Source organism: Melitaea cinxia, chromosome 14 (genome assembly GCF_905220565.1).
Source record: "Melitaea cinxia chromosome 14, ilMelCinx1.1, whole genome shotgun sequence".
Classification (NCBI taxonomy): domain Eukaryota; kingdom Metazoa; phylum Arthropoda; class Insecta; order Lepidoptera; family Nymphalidae; genus Melitaea; species Melitaea cinxia.
In genome coordinates, this window is record NC_059407.1 from 11,093,627 (window position 1) to 11,112,705 (window position 19,079).

The 19,079-nt window shown below is 33.5% G+C and overlaps 2 protein-coding genes across 2 annotated transcripts; one reads left to right on the plus strand and one right to left on the minus strand.

The window, feature by feature from the left end:
• The first annotated feature begins 2,175 nt into the window (after positions 1-2,175).
• On the plus strand, positions 2,176-3,834 carry LOC123659502 (mpv17-like protein 2). Its single transcript, XM_045594715.1, has 2 exons — positions 2,176-2,386; positions 2,990-3,834. The coding sequence occupies exon 2, from the start codon at positions 3,002-3,004 to the stop codon at positions 3,647-3,649; it is 648 nt and encodes a 215-aa protein (XP_045450671.1). The 5' UTR covers positions 2,176-2,386; positions 2,990-3,001; the 3' UTR covers positions 3,650-3,834.
• A 440-nt stretch (positions 3,835-4,274) lies between these two features.
• Positions 4,275-13,357, minus strand: LOC123659501. Its single transcript, XM_045594714.1, has 10 exons — positions 13,109-13,357; positions 12,715-12,887; positions 12,308-12,373; positions 11,905-12,045; positions 10,643-10,906; positions 10,108-10,252; positions 9,353-9,494; positions 6,825-7,023; positions 5,284-5,422; positions 4,275-4,700 (listed from the first exon to the last, which is right to left on the minus strand). The coding sequence occupies exons 1-10, from the start codon at positions 13,355-13,357 to the stop codon at positions 4,344-4,346; spliced, it is 1,875 nt and encodes a 624-aa protein (XP_045450670.1). The 3' UTR covers positions 4,275-4,343.
• Positions 13,358-19,079: the final 5,722 nt, after the last annotated feature.

The window sequence follows — 19,079 nt, forward strand, 5'->3', positions numbered from 1 at the left end:
CAGAGATGAGGCAGTGACAGACTGCAATATCGTGATTGCAGATGAATAAATTGAACAGGCGAATGAGTTTGTGTGTCGGCTCCTAGGTATGACTTCCTGACGAGTTCTTCGATTTCCAACGCCCATTGTTGTAGTCCTTCTCCTGGGCGTTGAACTCTGTCACGCAGTTGGGCACGGAACACGTGCTCCAGATGTCGATCCCCGTATCGGGATTCAAGTGCCTCCATCAAGTCTTGGAACCCATTTTCTGTATGTGGTAGTGCTTCCAGAACCGACAAAGCTTGCCCTCTGAGCGCAATAGTGAGAGCGGTCAGGCATTGTTCTGCCGTCCATCCGTTGGCAGTAGCAACAGTCTGGAATTGTCGACGATAAGCATTCCACGAAGTAGTGCCGTCGTATGGAGGCATTTTCACTTTTGGTCCTTGTGCCACTCCGGTAGTTCCAATAGACATCGCAATTCCCATGGTTTCAAGGCGTACTACTCTCTTCTGTAGTTCAGTGAGGCCGGTTTTCACATTTTCAAGATCTAATCCTAAGCCGGTAACTCGTTCTTCCACTACGTCGACATCTTTTCGAAGCTTAGTCACCGCGTCACTAATATCTTTTACAGCCCAAAGCGTTTTTTCTTGGAGCTCTTTTTGTTGCTCTTGTAATTCTTGCAAAGCACCACGAATTTCAGCCTTTTGTTGCTCTTGTGATTCTTGCAATTTGAAACTGGTTTGCTCTTGTGATTCTTGCAAAGCACTACGAATTTCAACCCTTTGCTGCTCTTGTGATTCTTGCAAAGCACCACGAATTTCAGCCTTTTGTTGCTCTTGTGATTCTTGCAAAGCACGAATTTCAACCCTTTGCAGCTCCATTAATTTAATTAAACTTCCTAATTGAAGAGCCACTTGAGAGTCTGTAGAAGTTATGGTGTCACTGGTGGGCGTGGTAAGGTAGGCGGATCCAGTGGGCGGGGCTTGAGACAAAGTAGGCGTAGCCTGAGTCTGAGTAGGTGAGGCCTGAGCCTGAGTGGGCGGAGACTGAGCCTGAGTGGGCGGGGACTGAGCCCGAGTGGGTGGGGCCTGGGGGGCGTGGTCAGTGGGCGGGGCATAACAGGCGGGGTCAGTGGGCAGGGCTTGGTCCGCAGTGGGCGGAGCTTGGTCCCCAGTAGGTGTGGCCTCCGCAGCTCGTTGTGCCTTTGTCCTGGCACCCTTGAAGTCCTTAAAGTCTTCTCTCGGAGTCAATGGCATCTCCAAATCTCACTTCTGACACCAGTTGTTACGTATTAGGGTTCGAAGGATTTGGAGAGAGAGACCTGCTGACTCTTTTCAAGACTTTATTCACAAGCACTAGGTGCAACACAAAGCACTAGGTTCAAACACTAAGCACTAACAATGTCCTATATCGTAGCCAATGTCGTAGGTTTCGCTGGTACCACTCTTGATCACTAGTTTTCACTCTTGAAGTCGCCTCGAAGATCGCTCAAACTGAACTGAACTCGCTCGCCTACCTGCGGCAATTTATATCGGCCGACACGAGGCCCAGACCATTCTGGAAAGTTCGCGCATGTACCCGGTTTTCGAGACTAGACTTCTATATAATTCCACAATAGTTCCTCTAACGCCATCTAGTATTGAGTAGAGAGTTTCATGCTATCGCTGTCTTTGTGTGGTTTCAATGGTTGCCGCTAGATGGCGCTAGTTTCTTTGTGTGTTCGTAACAGTATGCAAAAAATCAAGTGTCTACTTATTACTACTTAATGTAACAAATACATTTATAAAATTTTCTTTTATACCTGATATGGTAATAGAAATAATTTTACTATCAAATTCCCTGAACTAAAAAATTCCTGATTTTACTGATGAGATCCCAGAAATTGTTTATTATCGTATCTTTCTAGTTTTTCATACAATGGATTTATATTTACATTGTAAATACAAACTTGAAAAAAATCGATTTTGTAAAAATCGATCTTTTTGGAAAGGATTGCCAACCCTAGTTTAAATTGAACATATTTAAAGCAAAATATAAGAAATAGTTTATTTTCTATTTTAAAACTGAAAAATAAAAACTAAAAAAATCTGACTTATTTTTAAGTAATTTTAATTTAAAAACAGGTTTAGTGGGTTTTGTTTTTAACTTAAGGACTTTTGTTAAAAGATTTAGGGAGAAGTTTTTTCAAGAGCTGGCAGCACTGACATCTGTCATATGCGGTCAGTTGTGTGAAAATTGTTTAGTTTTAAGGTTATAATAAATTCATTTTTAAAAATGAAAATGTTTAAAAAAATGTTCATGCAATTTAATAACTTAATATTGTATTTTTAAGCAGCAAATAGTATTAAAACAATTGTATTTTATTAAGTAGACAGTAGATATTTGTCATTTGATTTCGTCGAATAATGTGAGTATGAAATGATTTAAAAATCAAATAAATTACAAATTACATAATTTATAATTTATTGATAATTTTTGTGTCGTTACTTTTAAAGAAATATTTAAAAAAAAAATCATTTTTCGCTGATTATTTAATATGACAGATTGATTTGATAACTACACTATATTCAAGGTCAAAAATTGATAAAAATACTCTTTTATTATTATTTAGGTAACGTCTGAGATATGGGGACTAAAATAGTCTTTTACCTTTTTTTTAGTTTAGAAATAAAACAAAAATAAACGTAGTAAATTAATTTTTCACATTCGTATTCAATACAATAATATTAAAATGAGGAATATTTAATTATATGCCATTTTTGACATGCTGACGAAAAATAAATTCATTCAACTATTGATATATATCCAAGACTATGTTATTTTCATAGATTTAATTGTGCATTAATTTGTTTCTTTTTTTAATTTTTAAATATAAGCAATGGCATGCCATTCTTTACCTTTTAAACTCGTATATAAACAAATTTCGAAAAAGTTGATGATTGATCTTTTTTAGTTAAGAAACGAAGTTGTTTATTTGTACATTACTAATATTCATCATTACTATTTTCAGATTTCATTAAAAATGCAAGCTTTGGGTGTCACATGGCGTAGGATAACAAGCAATGTTCGGATATCCAGTGCTTCTACTGTTTTCAGAAATGCAGTTAAAATTGCTTTTAGTGATAAATATTTATTTTATACTAATGTTACCATATCTGTAACCTTATCTTCTATAGGTGATATCGTTGAACAAACCTATGAAGTATATAGTAAAGAATTAGATAAATATAATCCTAAAAGAACTGTGCACATGGCATTTTCGGGTGCTGCAGTAGGCGTTCTATGTCACCATTGGTACAAGATTTTAGATAGATTTATAGTAGGTAAAACATTTGACATGGTGACAAAGAAATTATTACTAGACCAATTAATATTTTCACCAATTATGATTGTAACATTTTTTGGTAGCCTCGCACTGTTCGAGCAGGATCCTGTTGCAAATTTTAAAGAGGAAGTTAGACACAAGTTTCTTACATTATATCATGCGGAGTGGTTAGTCTGGCCTCCGGCGCAGGTTATTAATTTTTATTTCCTACCAACTAGATATAGGGTTTTGTACGATAGTACAATATCCCTAGGGTATGATGTTTACACTTCTCAAGTTAAACATAGAAAATCATCACTTAAAAGTCTACCTCAGGAATCAAAGGCCGGGGCTTTTAGTAAATAATGTATGTTCAATACGATTTATTTCCGATGGTAAATGTTCCTTTCTGTTGCACATATGTAGTTAATTACATAGTAAAATACAACATGGAAGAAGCTTCATTGTGATAATTGTAAATGAATAAGTATACATTGTTAAACAATTATTTGTTGTAATATAATAATTATACATTATTATATAAAATTGTTTACCATTGTTTTATTTTTCGTGTTTTGTCTTGTATTACAATTAAATAATATAAATATTTTAAGAAACATGTTATTGTCAAAATCTTCTTGTAACAGATAAAAATAAAAAAACCAAAAACTTGGTTTTTTAAAATTGTCACATGAATTTTGAGGTTAGGCGAAAAAAGTGTAATTACAAAAGTTGTAGATCTTTTTACTACCCGCAACTTCGCCATTGAACTTTTTTTCCATAGGACTTGTAGTTTAGGCGGTAATCGAGATAAACCGTTTTTTACCCTTTGAACCCCCCCCTCCTCCCTTCCACTTCCCTACCGTTAATCGCCCGTAATTTATTTTTCCTTTTATATTCGTTGTATTTCTTTCTTTTGCAATGGGTTTTATCCTACTATTTTAATTTTTTTTGGTTTAAAAGTTAAAAGCACTGGTCTAATAAAACAGTATTAACTTACAAATATCGTCTACCTATATTATTTTCTTATTGATAAACACTTCTACTATTAGGTACTACACTATTTAGGAGTCAAAAATTGTTCTTCAACAGCCGAACTCCTTTTGCTAGATCTCAAGTTAGTCATTACGTTGTGGACAATGGAATTTTCGAATATTCTATCTGACCACGATTCTGGACGTCTGTTTCTTCCAAATTCCTCTAAAGTCGGCAACCGGCTAGTTCTTGGAGTTCCCAAGTGTGATCTGAATGATCTTTTCCGTTTATTTTCTAAATCCAGTAATGAAGTTAGAAGTTTGTCCAATGCAGCGATGTTAATATTTGATCCTTTACCGCGAGGGGTCGTTGCTCCTGACGCTATCATACTCGATCGGATCGATGCTGGGGTTCGCGTTTGAAGTCCAATTGTTCGACTTACCTAAAAGTTAGTTTTTTTTAAAAAATATATATATATTTAATGATATTTGATATTAAAAAAAGTTTGGTTGTGTTTATGGGACCTACCTGACTGAATCGTAACATAAAGTATTTTGAATAAGATCTTTTAATGTATGAAAAAAATTATCAAGTGAGCTAGTAATTTTTGAATTACCCTTCAACTTTCTCTTCTAATCTTACTATTATAGAGCTTGCTAGATATCTACACAATAAGTAGATATTAATATCTATACATTATTATTATTATACTACAATTTGTAGGACTCGACTTAATTTTGCCAATGATTACATATCTAAGTACTAAATTAATTGTTCCATAAATTACTGTACCAAAACCTTTTAGAGCAAAAAATAAAATAAAATGCGTGTTTTTGTGATTACCGATAGTTAGATACTTTTTCATAATATGGAAACTACTAAGCCCATTTGCAAAGAATCGTTGTTTGCATTTGTCAGGATACGTAGATCTTAATTCACAGACTGATAAGCTTATTTTAATAGCGGATAAAATCGTAGGCACGCCAAGTATAGCATAACACAATAGTGGTAGAAAGTTAGTATACCTCGTCAGCATTATGGTTTTGATAGCTCATTCTTTTAACTTTTCTATAAGTTTCATCGTCAAGTGCTTCTTGAACAGCTTCTTCTAGTTTTTCTTTAACACTGTCTTCATTATTTTGATTTAAATCTTCCATTACCAACCTGTAGGAATATTTTTAACAATGATAAATATTGACCAATAGTTTTTTGTTTTTTCGAACTATCTAATGTAGTATGAGTGTCGAGTCAGTGACCGAGTCGCATGAGTTTTAGAGTTAAGTCGGTTATTTATATTTTCTTAACCTATAACAATAATACAATATGACAATTTTAAAGTTACTTAGTAATAAGATTTAATTTCCTACTTTTTAATTTTTTTACATATAATGTCGGATATGGTACCTACGCCTACGTGTATGTCTATATGCCCCTAAAAAAAGAACACATGTTAAATAACACGTTGTATAGAGAAATACAAACTTTTCGTGTTTTACATATGAGGACTAAAACGGTCATCCGGCATCGTTAGAATTAATTTTTATTATTTATGACATTTAAAGTAGGTAAAACAAACTCGAAAGAGACAAGACTAATCAAAGGCGATTTAATACTCCATATCACCAATAATTTAGAACGAAGTTTTAGCTAATGCCCTCTAGTTATTTTAATGTGCAATGCATGATGTCGCTAGGGAAGGTAGGTGGTCGGTGGTTGGTATTCACGCTATAATCGTCTTTGGCTACCTGAGGAAAATTGACGACTTTCTTCTTAGGATAAAATACAAATATTATACACAATGACTTGAGGAAGCTTCAATTAAGTATTAATATAATACTTTTTTACTTACTTAGGTACAATACTTCTAACCCTAAAAATCTTAGCAACGCCAACGATTATACGTATAAATAATTGTGTTTGCTCGCAAACGAAAAAAAACCGACTTCAATTACATCGACAAGTAATACAACGTAGATCGACGAAAAAATAGTCAAGCAACTACGCGTTATCAAAGATTACTCAAAAAGTAGTTATCAGATCTCGATAAAATTTATATGTGACCATATGATAAACATCAGCTTTCGATTAAATTAAAAATCATCATAATCGGTACACCCAGTAAAAAGTTATTACGGATTTTCGAGAGTTTCCCTCGATTTCTCTGGGATCCCATCATCAGATCCTGGTTTCCTTATCACGGTACCAAACTAGGGATATCCCCTTTCCAACAAAAAAAGAATGATCAAAATCGGTACATCCAGTAGAAAGTTATGCGGTATAATAAAACGTAGGTCGACGAAAAAAGCGTCAAGTAAAAACGCATTATTAGATATAACTCGAAAAGTAGTTGTTAGATCTCAAATAAATTTAAATGGGACCAATTGGCACACACCACCTTTCGATTAAAACAAAATTTGTTGAAATCGGTCAACCCGGTCAAAAGTTCTGATGTAACATACATAAAAAAAAAAAAAAAATACAGTCGAATTGAGAACCTCCTCCTTTTTTGGAAGTCGGTTAAAAAGTATAATACCTACATAATTTATTTATAGATAAAATAGCATACTCGGTTCGTTCATCATCTTCAGCTTTATACAAATGAGCTCGGTTTGCTTCTCTTGCCACTTTAATGTCCTTTTCCCAAAACCTCCTCAAATCAGGAGAGGAAGTGTACGGTGCGGCTACTTCCTTGATCTTGAGAAAGATGATCGCAGTTATGAATATGCAGATCACGTTCACGATGGTCAGACAGCAACTAACAATACCTGGAATTATAAATTTGAATAAACATAACTAGAGATTTTTTTCAAGCATCGTGTTTTCCTTTCAATCAATAATTGTGAATAAAGTGAGCGCTCGCTCTTAAATAATTACGCTTTAAAAAGTTAAGTAACAGCTGTACGTAACAGTGATGGACGTTTTTAGTTATTTAGTAAATGGAGTTACATAAAGTAATGGTCGCCCAGTGGTTGAAATTCGACCATAATTAAAAATGTTAATTAAAAAAACCCCAATAAATAATGAAAATAAAGAACCTTTAAGTATTTAAAATTTTCAATTTGACTACAGACTGACAATAAACAAAAGAGTATAATATGCGTGTGTGTGTCAAATACATGGTAGTGTGTGTAATGTTTTTTATTAATCTATAAATATAAATAATTGTGTTTGCTCGCAAACGAAAAAAAAACCGACTTCAATTACATCGACAAGTAATACAACGTAGATCGACGAAAAAATAGTCAAGCAACTACGCGTTATCAAAGATTACTCAAAAAGTAGTTATCAGATCTCGATAAAATTTATATGTGACCACATGATAAACATCAGCTTTCGATTAAATTAAAAATTATCAAAATCAGTACACCCAGTAAAAAGTTATTGCGGATTTTCGAGAGTTTCCCTCGATTTCTCTGGGACCCCATCATCAAATCCTGGTTTCCTTATCACGGTACCAAACTAGGGATATCCCCTTTCCAACAAAAAAAGAATTATCAAAATCGGTATATCCAGTAGAAAGTTATGTGGTATAATACAACGTAGGTCGACTAAAAAAGCGTCAAGTAAAAACGCATTATTAGATATAACTCGAAAAGTAGTTGTTAGATCTCAAATAAATTTAAATGGGACCAATTGGCACACACCACCTTTCGATTAAAACAAAATTTGTCGAAATCGCTTCACCCAGTCAAAAGTTCTGATGTAACATACATTAAAAAAAAAAAAAAAAAAAAAAAAAATACAGTCGAATTGAGAACCTCCTCCTTTTTTGGAAGTCGGTTAAAAAGCGAAAGGTCATTCACTCATCACGAAATCTCCGAAACTATAACACTTACAAACTTGAAATTTTGCAAGTAGGCTCCTTATTTGACGTAGACATCCGATAAGAACGGATTTTATGAAACTCGACCCCTAAGGGGGTAAAGCGGGGGTTGGAAGTTTGTATGAGTCCTATGTTTTTGAAGTAAGAGACTTGAAATTTAAAACGTATGCTCTTTAGATGGTGGGGAGGTGTTCAAATAATGCATCGTAATATATATATATATATATATATATATATATATATATATATATATATATATATATATATATATGTATAAGAGAAAGGTCACTGACTCACTCATCACGAGAACTCAAAAACCGCTGGATAGTCCATCCATCCAGGATGGACAAAGATGAAATTTGGCAGGGAGGTAGATTATAGTTAGTAGAGGTCCGCTAAGAACGGATTTTGCGATATTTCATCGCTAAGGGGGTTTAATTGGGGTTGATAGTTTGTATGAAACATATACAGCAGGGTCGGTTTAAAGGAAAATAACCGCGGTACACTCCAATGTGTTCAAGAAACATTTATATTGATCACTTATAAGTGGTACGAAAAAAAATTTTTTTTACAATATCTAACTAACCTTTACGTTACTAGAATACTTTTTATTTACCCCTGTCCTCACGGAGTCACGGAGGAGCGTGCGTTACGCTATTCCGTGGCATATAGTTACGTAGAACCATATTAAAAACTAAATTGCATGCAGTTATATTTTAAACACATTTACACTACAATACTTTATTATTACTACATTATTTCATACCACAATTTTGACGAATTCAACGAACCTTTTTGTTCGACGCGACGCGCGCTTCACGCGGACGTATTCGCGGGCAACAGTTAGTGTATTATAAAACAAAGTCCCCAAAAGTGTATGTAATCGATTCCCTCAAAATCTACTGCACGGATTTTCATGCGGTTTCACCAATGGAGAGAGGGCTTCAAAAGGAAGGTTTACGGAACGGCTAAGCCGATTTCGATAAGAGTTTCACTGGGAGTTTGCCGGGAAAACTTTGTGACGCACTGATTTCAACGCGGGCGAAACCGCGGACATATCTAGTTTAATTTATTTTTATGCATGATTAAAAAAATAGCCTTCTCTATATAAACTATAAGTGTACGAAATTTCATACTCCTCCATCCGCGCAATTTTCTTAAAAAGGGGTACAAAGTTTTTGCTTCACGTATATAAAAATATCCGAAAGATCTTATTTCTTAGTAAGTATAAAAGTAGCAGTGGATAGTAAAATTTAATATGAGAAACTTACCGTTAATAGCGAATTCTATAGGCATGTAGTCATGGTACAGCGGCTCGTAAGATGAGTTACCGTAATACGGCTCCCCTTTGATGTGAGGTATTTTCACGCCTGGATACAGCAGCCATATACATGCCAACGCCCAGAACAATCCCTATCGATAAACGAATTATAAGTTAACGTAATATCATGGATTTTATTTCCTTACGTGACTACTTAGGTACTATAGTATTTGTACGTACTATACAGGCCTGAAAATACCTAACTGAATCAAGACTTAATCTTCTGGTGGGTCAGCTGATTATTTTATCTTTCATGTTAATGCAATCTTTTCACGATCTTTACCTTAACCGACTTGCAAGACACAACTTTTAAATAGAACATTATTAATATTTGAAAACTTAGATCAGTGTTAGCTTGGATTAAATTTAATTGATTTATTCAATCCTTATTCTATACTATGTTGGGTCTTGGTAAATAGGGATTTAAAAGATAGATAAGGTAAGAAGCACTAACCATGTGAGTATAATCTTCAGCTCATTTATTTTCATTCAAAGTTTTTGTTTTTCTTTTTAATCGCTATTTGTGTTTTTAGGTGATATAGATACATTATTAGGTATTTTAGATTATTAGCTTTAGTCAGTACACATATTTGTCTAAAGAAATTTAATAGTAAGGGTTCATTAAATATTATTTTATTCTATATATTGCTCGTCTTATATAATTAGGTATTTGTTTTTTGTTTTGTCATTGCTTAACCTACTTACACAATTAACAACAGGGGGTAAGAGTGAAGCGGATATAGCGATGCCTATCAAAGGTCCCGCACTGCCCTGCAGAAGGGCAAGAGCTACACCCGTTCCGGAGGTTAAAGCCCAAAGTACACCCATCCACAACGAACGGACGTTTCCTCTAAAAGTAATAATAATTAATTTTCTTTGTGGAAAAAAATCTTTAAGACTTCATAACTTTTACCGTTTTCTAAGAGATTTTTTTTGTACAGTAATAAATAATAAACGTTTCACATTCAACGGCCCCCAGTAGGATTTTCTCCTGTTTCGAGGGTCCGGAAACATACAAAATACACAAGCAAAACGCCCAGATAACGACAAACACCCATATGGTCGATACAAATGTCTGTCATGAGCGGGAATCGAACCCGCGACCGCCAGCGCAACAGCCAGTGCTATGACCGCTGCGCCAACGCGACTGCATTGAATAACTAAATAAGTAATAGTGTAAAACCTTTCAAGTTCCCTAATAATAAGTTTCGTCGCGACTCTTTAAATTACAAATAATCACCTTGATTTCATTTCTTCAGTTGGCCAGTCTCCAAAGCCCCAAGGCATTTCGGTGGTACCCAAAATTAAGCCGAATATAAATCCAAATAAAAGAGATAAAAACATTCCCAAAATCAAGCTTTCGAAGCCACTTCGGACTAGGGTTCTATCAGAGATGATCGTGCCAAACGTAATTGACATCACAGGTCCCATGAGAGGTGAGACCAACATGGCCGCTACGATGTTTGATGCGTTGTTTTCGACTAGGCCAAGGGCTGCCAAGGAACTGTACATAATAAGTAATAAAAAAGGAAATAAAAAATACGAAAATGAAACTGTAATTAAAACCTGCTATTTTATAAAATATTTCATAACGGAGCTCTATAATTTTAAGTGAAAATTTAGGGAACGTAATAAATTTATTCAAGACGTTATTAGAAATAATATTTTAGTAATAAACGAGAAAATTGTAAACATTAAGCAATATATGACAATATATAATGATACTCTAAATGATCAGGATAAAATAATACAGTGGATTCTTCAGGTTGTCATTGGTAATGTAGCAGAGTAACGCTACATGATCAAAGTTGCTACATTTCGTAGCACGCTTCTGTCTACGAATAGGTACTCGTATCTCACATGTTACATACAAGTATTATACTCGGAACCAGGTTTATAAGTAATAACTAACAATGTTTACATTTACAAGCTTGTAATTTGTATAAGGAGTAAGGACAACGTGATAAAAAATGTAAGAAAACTCTTTAAAAACGATATTTATGTACTAAAATGAAAACCAATTTCAATTCTGTTCGCACTGAATCTTAAGAGGGTGTCTTGTTTCCATTGTTTAAGGCTTCATATTCGAAGGACTTGAACAGAACGCCATTATCTAAAGTATTTGCTGTCTGTCCGTCGTCAATCGCAAGCTTATATCTTTAGGACCGTAATAAGTAGGCACTTGAAATTTGTATAGGATTTGTACTAAGAATGTTTTAGGAAAATAAAATAATATAATAACATTTAATTGAAATTTTTGGGTTCTTTAGCAAGATCCGTGCTTTTTTGGCATATTTGAAGTTAATCTTTTTATTTGTATTGTAAAAATTTTGATGGCTTGGGTGCCTTCGTACACACGTTTTAAATGAATAGCCATTTTCATTTACATTTTTAAATGAATAGCCATTTACATTTACATTTATAAAACATTAACGCTTTTCTTATTTTTATATTTTAATGAATTTAAAATTAACCCAAGTCGTGTTTTACTGCGCTACTTACTCGGCTGTTATAATAAGTGTGAGATAGTCAAACGATAGCTCTCCACCGCCTCGGACGCCGTCTACAACTTGTTTGACTGTCAGCTTTGACCTAATTGACTCAACGAAGCTGCGCCAACGTTTCGCTTCTTCGTTTTTTCTTCTAGAGATTGAAAATAGTAGAACAATGAATTGTGGTTTTAACCATTTTTTAAAATAGATTCCAGCTAATTCACCCTTCAAGACATTGTTTGGAAAAATTTCTTGAATTTTTATTTTTAGTTCCAACAAGTAGGATTTAAAAAGACTAAACCAAGTTAATTTTTAATAAAATTATATCTTAAGATCGTATATATAATAAATATGAGTATGAAATCTTTTAAGAATTTAATATCTGTCTCTGTAATAAATGAGGATGACCTTACAGCATATAGTCATCATCCTCAAGAGTGAATTCAATCGCCGCGTGCACTACATTACACGGCAGAACGCTGCAACAATTAAACATTTAAAAATTTCTCTTTAAAATTTGTTGTTCATAGTTGATTAAAAAAATTAAAAAAAAAAACCTCTGAACCGCAAAGAAAAAGGGACGGTTAAAAATCTGCAATATCTTTCGTTAGTTTATTCATATTATTTTATTTAAAAGTTGTTTCAGATCATGGTACAATTATTTTTATTCAATAATATGGTATGATTAAAGCATAGGGGATAAGAAGGAATTCTTTATATTTGCTAACTTACCTTGCCTTACTTTCATTTGCTCAAGTGATGTCAAGTTCCCAATGATATTAAAAATAAGGCTTTGAATAAATAATAAATCTTTCTTTACCTGACAATGGATTTGTTTCGAACGCCAATTCCCAGTTGCGTGAGACAGTGCAGCATGGTCTCGCACGGGTCTCCGGTGGCAAGAGGGAAAACAACCTCATAGTAATTACCTAATTTATCGCTCATCCATACAGCATGTTCAACTTTTAATTTCTTTAGTAACTCCTCTAAAATCTACAATATGGGAAAATATATTACTTTTTTTCTACAACAAATACCTAATAGATTAGACGGCCCGCAGGTTCACGTTAATTAATCGTTTAATTTAACCGAAAGCTGACAAGTAATTTTTGAGCTATTTGTAATACTGCGTATTTCCTTGACTACAAAGTGAAAAAGTGTGGCATTTTATTGAAGTATTCGTTCTAGGTAATTAATAAATTTTATTTACTCACGCTTTCCATTGTGATGAACTCTGTATCCTCGTTTATATTTTCCAATTTCGGATTAAAGCTTTCGTTATAGTAGCTCTGCGTGAAATGTATCGGAATTGATTTTGTACTTTTATTACGTAATTCTACTTCTAAACGAAACTTATCGAGCGAATCATCAATTGGAAGTAGCTCTTTTGGTTTACCGAATTTCAATACATGTTCGTAGTTACTTGTTGGTATGTAAATTACAAATATGACACCAGAAGGCATTTTTGCTTCTTTGTTTTATTTATTTATTTTAATTGACTAAATGATTGTTATTCAACGCGATTAAGATGGTCAACTGCGGATTTTAATGTCTCGGACATTTAAGATGACATGGTTAATTTAATTGTTAAATGATTATGATATCGCTAATTTGTTCATTCAACGTTCTTACCATGTGTTCGTTAATTACATATATTTTTCTCACATAAAATGCAAACAGGTATTTTTATGATACTTAAAATATATTTTTATATATTATTCTATTAGAGTTGTAAACGATTATATTTTTGTCCAAAATGTATATTTGTTAGTCATAGGGTTTCAAATTGTTCTTATAAAACTTGGTCGGAAAAGCAACGTGCAATAGACGTCTGCAACACTAAATCATCCCAATGAGCTCCGGTTACATTACTCACCATATGAACACAACACTGCTTGAAAGCAGTATTCATTAGCTGTGATCTTCTGTAAGGTCGAGGTACTTACCCAGTCAGGGCTGCTCCAGATTTCAAGCGATTTTGAGAATTCATAATATATTCTATTATTGATATATTTTAACCTCTACACATATTTTGCATTTTCTCAATTATTCTTTTACATGATATTGGCAAAAACATTCGTTCTATTTTGGTACTACAGAAATATGTAAACTATTTTTAGGGTCTAGAAAACTGATGATTATCATTAAGTTGTAAAAGTTGCAGCCATCGTTTCTGTGTTTACCATTAATGCTTATAAAGTTAGGGGTATTTCAAAATTTACGGGACGCTCTCCGGCGCGGAAAGAATTCCGGAAGCTGGATAAGAATTCCGGAAAATAGGCTTTAAGTTTAGACTTTTGTGTAGTATCATTTAATTCATTTTGATATAAAAAAAAATATCTGTTTTGTAAAAGAAAAGGGTTTGAAAATACATATATTTTAACTTTTTCATTTTTTACGATTGACACTCGATATAATTTTTAGCCATATTTAAATATCTTTGAATTTAATTAAACTTCCGCTTACAATATCATATTGTATATTTACCTACTCCAAGTTCCGAACTGACTCTTGCAAAGCCTCATCAAATGAATATCACCTGTTATCCTGTCTTGGATGTGGCACGAACGTTCTCTGACCGGTTATTACTTAATTAGTTAAAAGTTTTTTAAGAGTGATTCCAGAAGAAGGTTTATATGTATAATACATGCATAATATAGTATAGGAACACTGATAATTTTAGAGGTTTCTAATCTGATGTCGTAAATAAACACATTTTTTGCGCTTACATTCCAAATATTTATTTTATATTTTGCATTTAGTATCAGCATTGCACTTGTGCGAAGCCGGGGCGGGTATCTAGTAAATTTATAATACTACTAATTGTTCAGTACAGCACAGTTCAGTATAGCACAGTTCGACATATTTTAGTTTGTATTCAATAAAAAAGGAACCTATTTATTATTATTATAATTTCAGCTTATCATTTGATCTCCCACGCACTTCTTTAGTTCGCAGATCAGACATTACATCAAAGTTGGTTGTTAGATTGAGTAGAAATACTATAAATAAATTCGTAATTAGGCTCTGAAAACTTTAGTCAAGAAAATCAAATTGGAAGAGTCCCTTTCTCTAGTGATATTGACGTCAGCACCAATTTATAACGAACGTACGCAAATATAATTTTATTGAGACGTCGCTTACGTAAATGGCTTTCATTGTTATTAAAACGTCTCGCTTTATATTAAATACTTTTAGGTACTATTATTGTAATTTTATATCAAAACTAGCGACCCGCCCCGGCTTCGCACGGGTGCAATGCTGATACTACGAGTAAATATACTACAGAATGTCTTTATTTATAGTATGAAGCTAGCTTATAGCATGCTTATTAACATAATAACAACAACATTCAAATATGCGTCGTTAGATTACACGTTGTTACAGAATGCGTTGAAGAAATAAAGGTTCACTGCTCGTTCCCCGTAGGTGATAGCGTGATAATATGTAGCCTATATGTTGACCCGATTTCCTAATAATATTCGTGGCAAATTTGAAGTAAATCCATGCAGTACTTTTTGAGTTTATCCCGGACATACATACAGACAAACAGACAAACATTCTAAAAACTATATTTTTGGCTTCGGCATCGATTGTAGATCACACCCCAAGTATTCATTAAAAAAAATATTCAATGTACAGTTTTGACTTTCCTACCATTTTATTATATGTATCTATAGACAATATAATGTGTTACATATACCTAATACCGTATATGTATAAGGATTAGTTATTAGCATTAATTTCGTATAATACGCATATGAATATGAAGCGCTAAATTTATTAATAATATTTATGCGTCTATTTCATTTCTAAAATTTTAATTACTTTCTGTGTTGAATTTTACATCTCGTTGAAAACTGACTATTAACCTGCCGAGTCGGAAAGCCGTGAAGCGTGGATTAGCGACTTTAGAGCTAAAACTACTTTTAAATTCCCTGCCATGTTCTCAATCACCTTTAGCAATTGGATTTGTTCAACACGTTAGTATTGGATTCGTGCCGGGGATAATTTTTAAAATTGTAGTAACAGGAAATAATATTTTTAGCGTGAAAGTCAGTGAAAAGTTAAAGCAAGTCTACTTTCTTTGTCAATAATACCTATGAAGTTACTTTATACTAGGAGGTATTAGAATTTGTATAGTTAAGTCAGTTTCTTTTAAAGAGCAACGTATACTTACTTTTTTTACATGATATAAGATAATAGCAGATTGTTTTTCGGTAAACCGTATAATTTTTTCTTGAATATTGGGAATTTGTTTACATTTAGGTACATAGTAAGTTTCGTACTTAGCTTCCTTAAAAATCATTACGAAAATAAAATTATGTGGTGTTATACATGTTAAACATAAAATACATGAGATACATAAATAATTAAAAAAAAAAGTTTACTAGTAATATTTTAGTTTTACAAACGTCATATTATAGTCGTGTGACTGATATTACGTCACTTCCATTATATATTTTTTTCACGGTTTTAGTATCAAATTTTTTTCAGTTCGGTCGCCCAGCCAAATGTCAAGCAGCCGTAAGGAACTTCGTTCCAAAAATTTCCAATGATTAATTGGCTCATAACAAGTGCTTTAGTACAAATTGTTTTTATAAGAATGGTAGCAGTTTCGATACTCAGAATATTTGTGTTTGATAAATATTTATCTCCAGATCTCTTTGTTTGATGTTGTGAGTCCCCCGAGGGCCGGTTATACTAATTATATCATGTCCAATATGTTTTGTGCCGAAAATTCTTATCGTACCTACTTATTTCAAAATAATCGATCGGTGTTTTATCTGTTACGTATTCTAACAGTCAGAAAACATACCCCTGATCAGCATTGTAATATGTTATATTACGTGATGTTATTGTTATTAATAATGTTGAACTTACATATTCTGTCGATTTACTTTTAGTGACCTGCTGTTCCTACATTATTTTGATGTATTGATCGCAAATTCTATTATTGTCTTAAGTGAAGCCTAATATACAGTGTAAACATATCCGTAGAGTCAATATGAAATATTCATAGCTCACTAGCTGTACTGACTACTTATTGTTTGATTAATTAAACTTATAACGTTCCACAGCTGGGCAAATACCTATTTCATTATTTGTATAGGAGTAGGGTTAGAGCTTAGTCACCCATCACGCTGTTTAAGCGTAGGGCGGCGGGTAATTTCCCGACAATAATTAACAATTGCTATCAGCTAGCTATGATATAAATCGTGAGCGACAGGTTTCCGTGCTCTACGAGGCACTGAGGGGGAGGGGGCAACAAGATCATTGACTCAGATTAGAAACAAATATTTGTCCAACCTGCCCCGACCGGGAATAGGCAAATATATGCATCACTACACCAATTTCATCTTTTTTTCATCCGCAGGGTATGATGAACAAAATTCTGACTATGTTAAACTTACATCATAGTGGAATAATCACAGAAAGAAACCGTATAATTGTATATTTTAAACGTGTTTTCGTTTGGTAGATAGAGTTGTGTGTCAGACTAGTAGTAGCAAATCTGTATACACTTATTTTAGATCACAAGGAAGGGGTAAAAATAGCTTTCAATGACACTCACTCTTTGACTGAATTTTTTTAAACATTTGACTTGAAATGTCCTGCTTAAAATTTGTAGTAGGCCACCTGGGAAAGTAGATTCCTTGACCTTACAGAATATCACAGCTAAATAATACTGCTTTCAAGCAGTTTTGTATTCCCGTTGTGAGTAAGGTGACCAGACCTTCTGAAGGGTTAGAGGGTAGGGTAAGCAACGTGCTTGCGATGCATCTGATATTACATGTATCTATGGTATGGTATGGTACGGTTGATCGCTTACCATTAGATGACCCGTACGTTTATTTACCGATCTAGTTGTATAAAAAAAAAACTTTGAGTTCAGCGCATCCATTTCCAAAGCACCGACGTGTACACACAGACAGATTTCAGTCTCATGACAGTATTTGCTAAAATATAGCAGTTATTGACTAGGTTTAGCACACAGTCGAAGTTTAGCAAGAGTTTTTGGGAGTATAAAAATGATAACACAGTAAGCATTTACAAAAATACAAATTATATCCATTCCGAGCGGAATCAAAAGTGAAACGCAAATTCGTTACGTCTGGGTAAGTAGAATTTTTATCACAATACAGTCGTCAACTTTAAAAAATAATACGTATTAAAAATAGGTATTACAAATCTCATTACTTTTATAAATAACAATTCTGTTTGATCGTAAAAGAAAAAAAAACCGACTTCTATTTACATCAACAAGTTTATATTACGTAGATAATTAAAAAAATCATCTATTGAATGAGCATTAATAGGAATTACCTCAAAAACTTCTCGTCAGATTTTGGTCAAATTAAAATAAGACCACACGACAAGCACCTGCTTTCGCTTAAGAATAATTGTGTTTGCTCGCAAACGAAAAAAAAACCGACTTCAATTACATCGACGAGTAATACAACGTAGATCGACGAAAAAATAGTCAAGTAACAACGCATTATCAAAGATTACTCAAAAAGTAGTTTTCAGATCTCGATGAAATTTAAATGTGACCACATGATAAACTTCGGCTTTCGATTAAATTAAAAATCATTAAAATCGGTACACCTAATAAAAAGTTATTGTGGATTTTCAAGAAGTTCCCTCGATTTCTCTGGGATCCCATCATCAGATCCTGGTTTCCCTATCATGGTACTAAGCTAGGGACATCTTCTTTCCAACAAAAAAAAAGAATTATCAAAATCGGTACACCTAGTAAAAAGTTATTGCAGATTTTCAAGAGTTTCCTTCGATTTCTCTAGGATCCCATCATCAGATCCTGGTTTCCTTATCATGGCACGCGACTATTCTCGTCTTACAAATGTTCGGGTTTTCCTCGTCTTTGACACAAAAATCTCGATCATTTTTTATTTTGTGAATAGGGCTCTGTAAGTTACAAATTAATGTTGAACTATCTTTCATCATACAATTTTGATAATCTTCTTTAGATACAGGAACGTAGGAGTCTTTCTGAAGGCTTATCGCAATTCGATCAGACGTGGGGTTTATTTTTTTAATATAATTACCATTTCGTCGTGGAAGAGGAATAATTTGGTGCAAGTCATAAATGTCCCTGCTTATTAATGGAATTTTTATTTCAAATATAAAGAAGTCCTTGTACTAAGCTTGGGATATCTCCTTTCC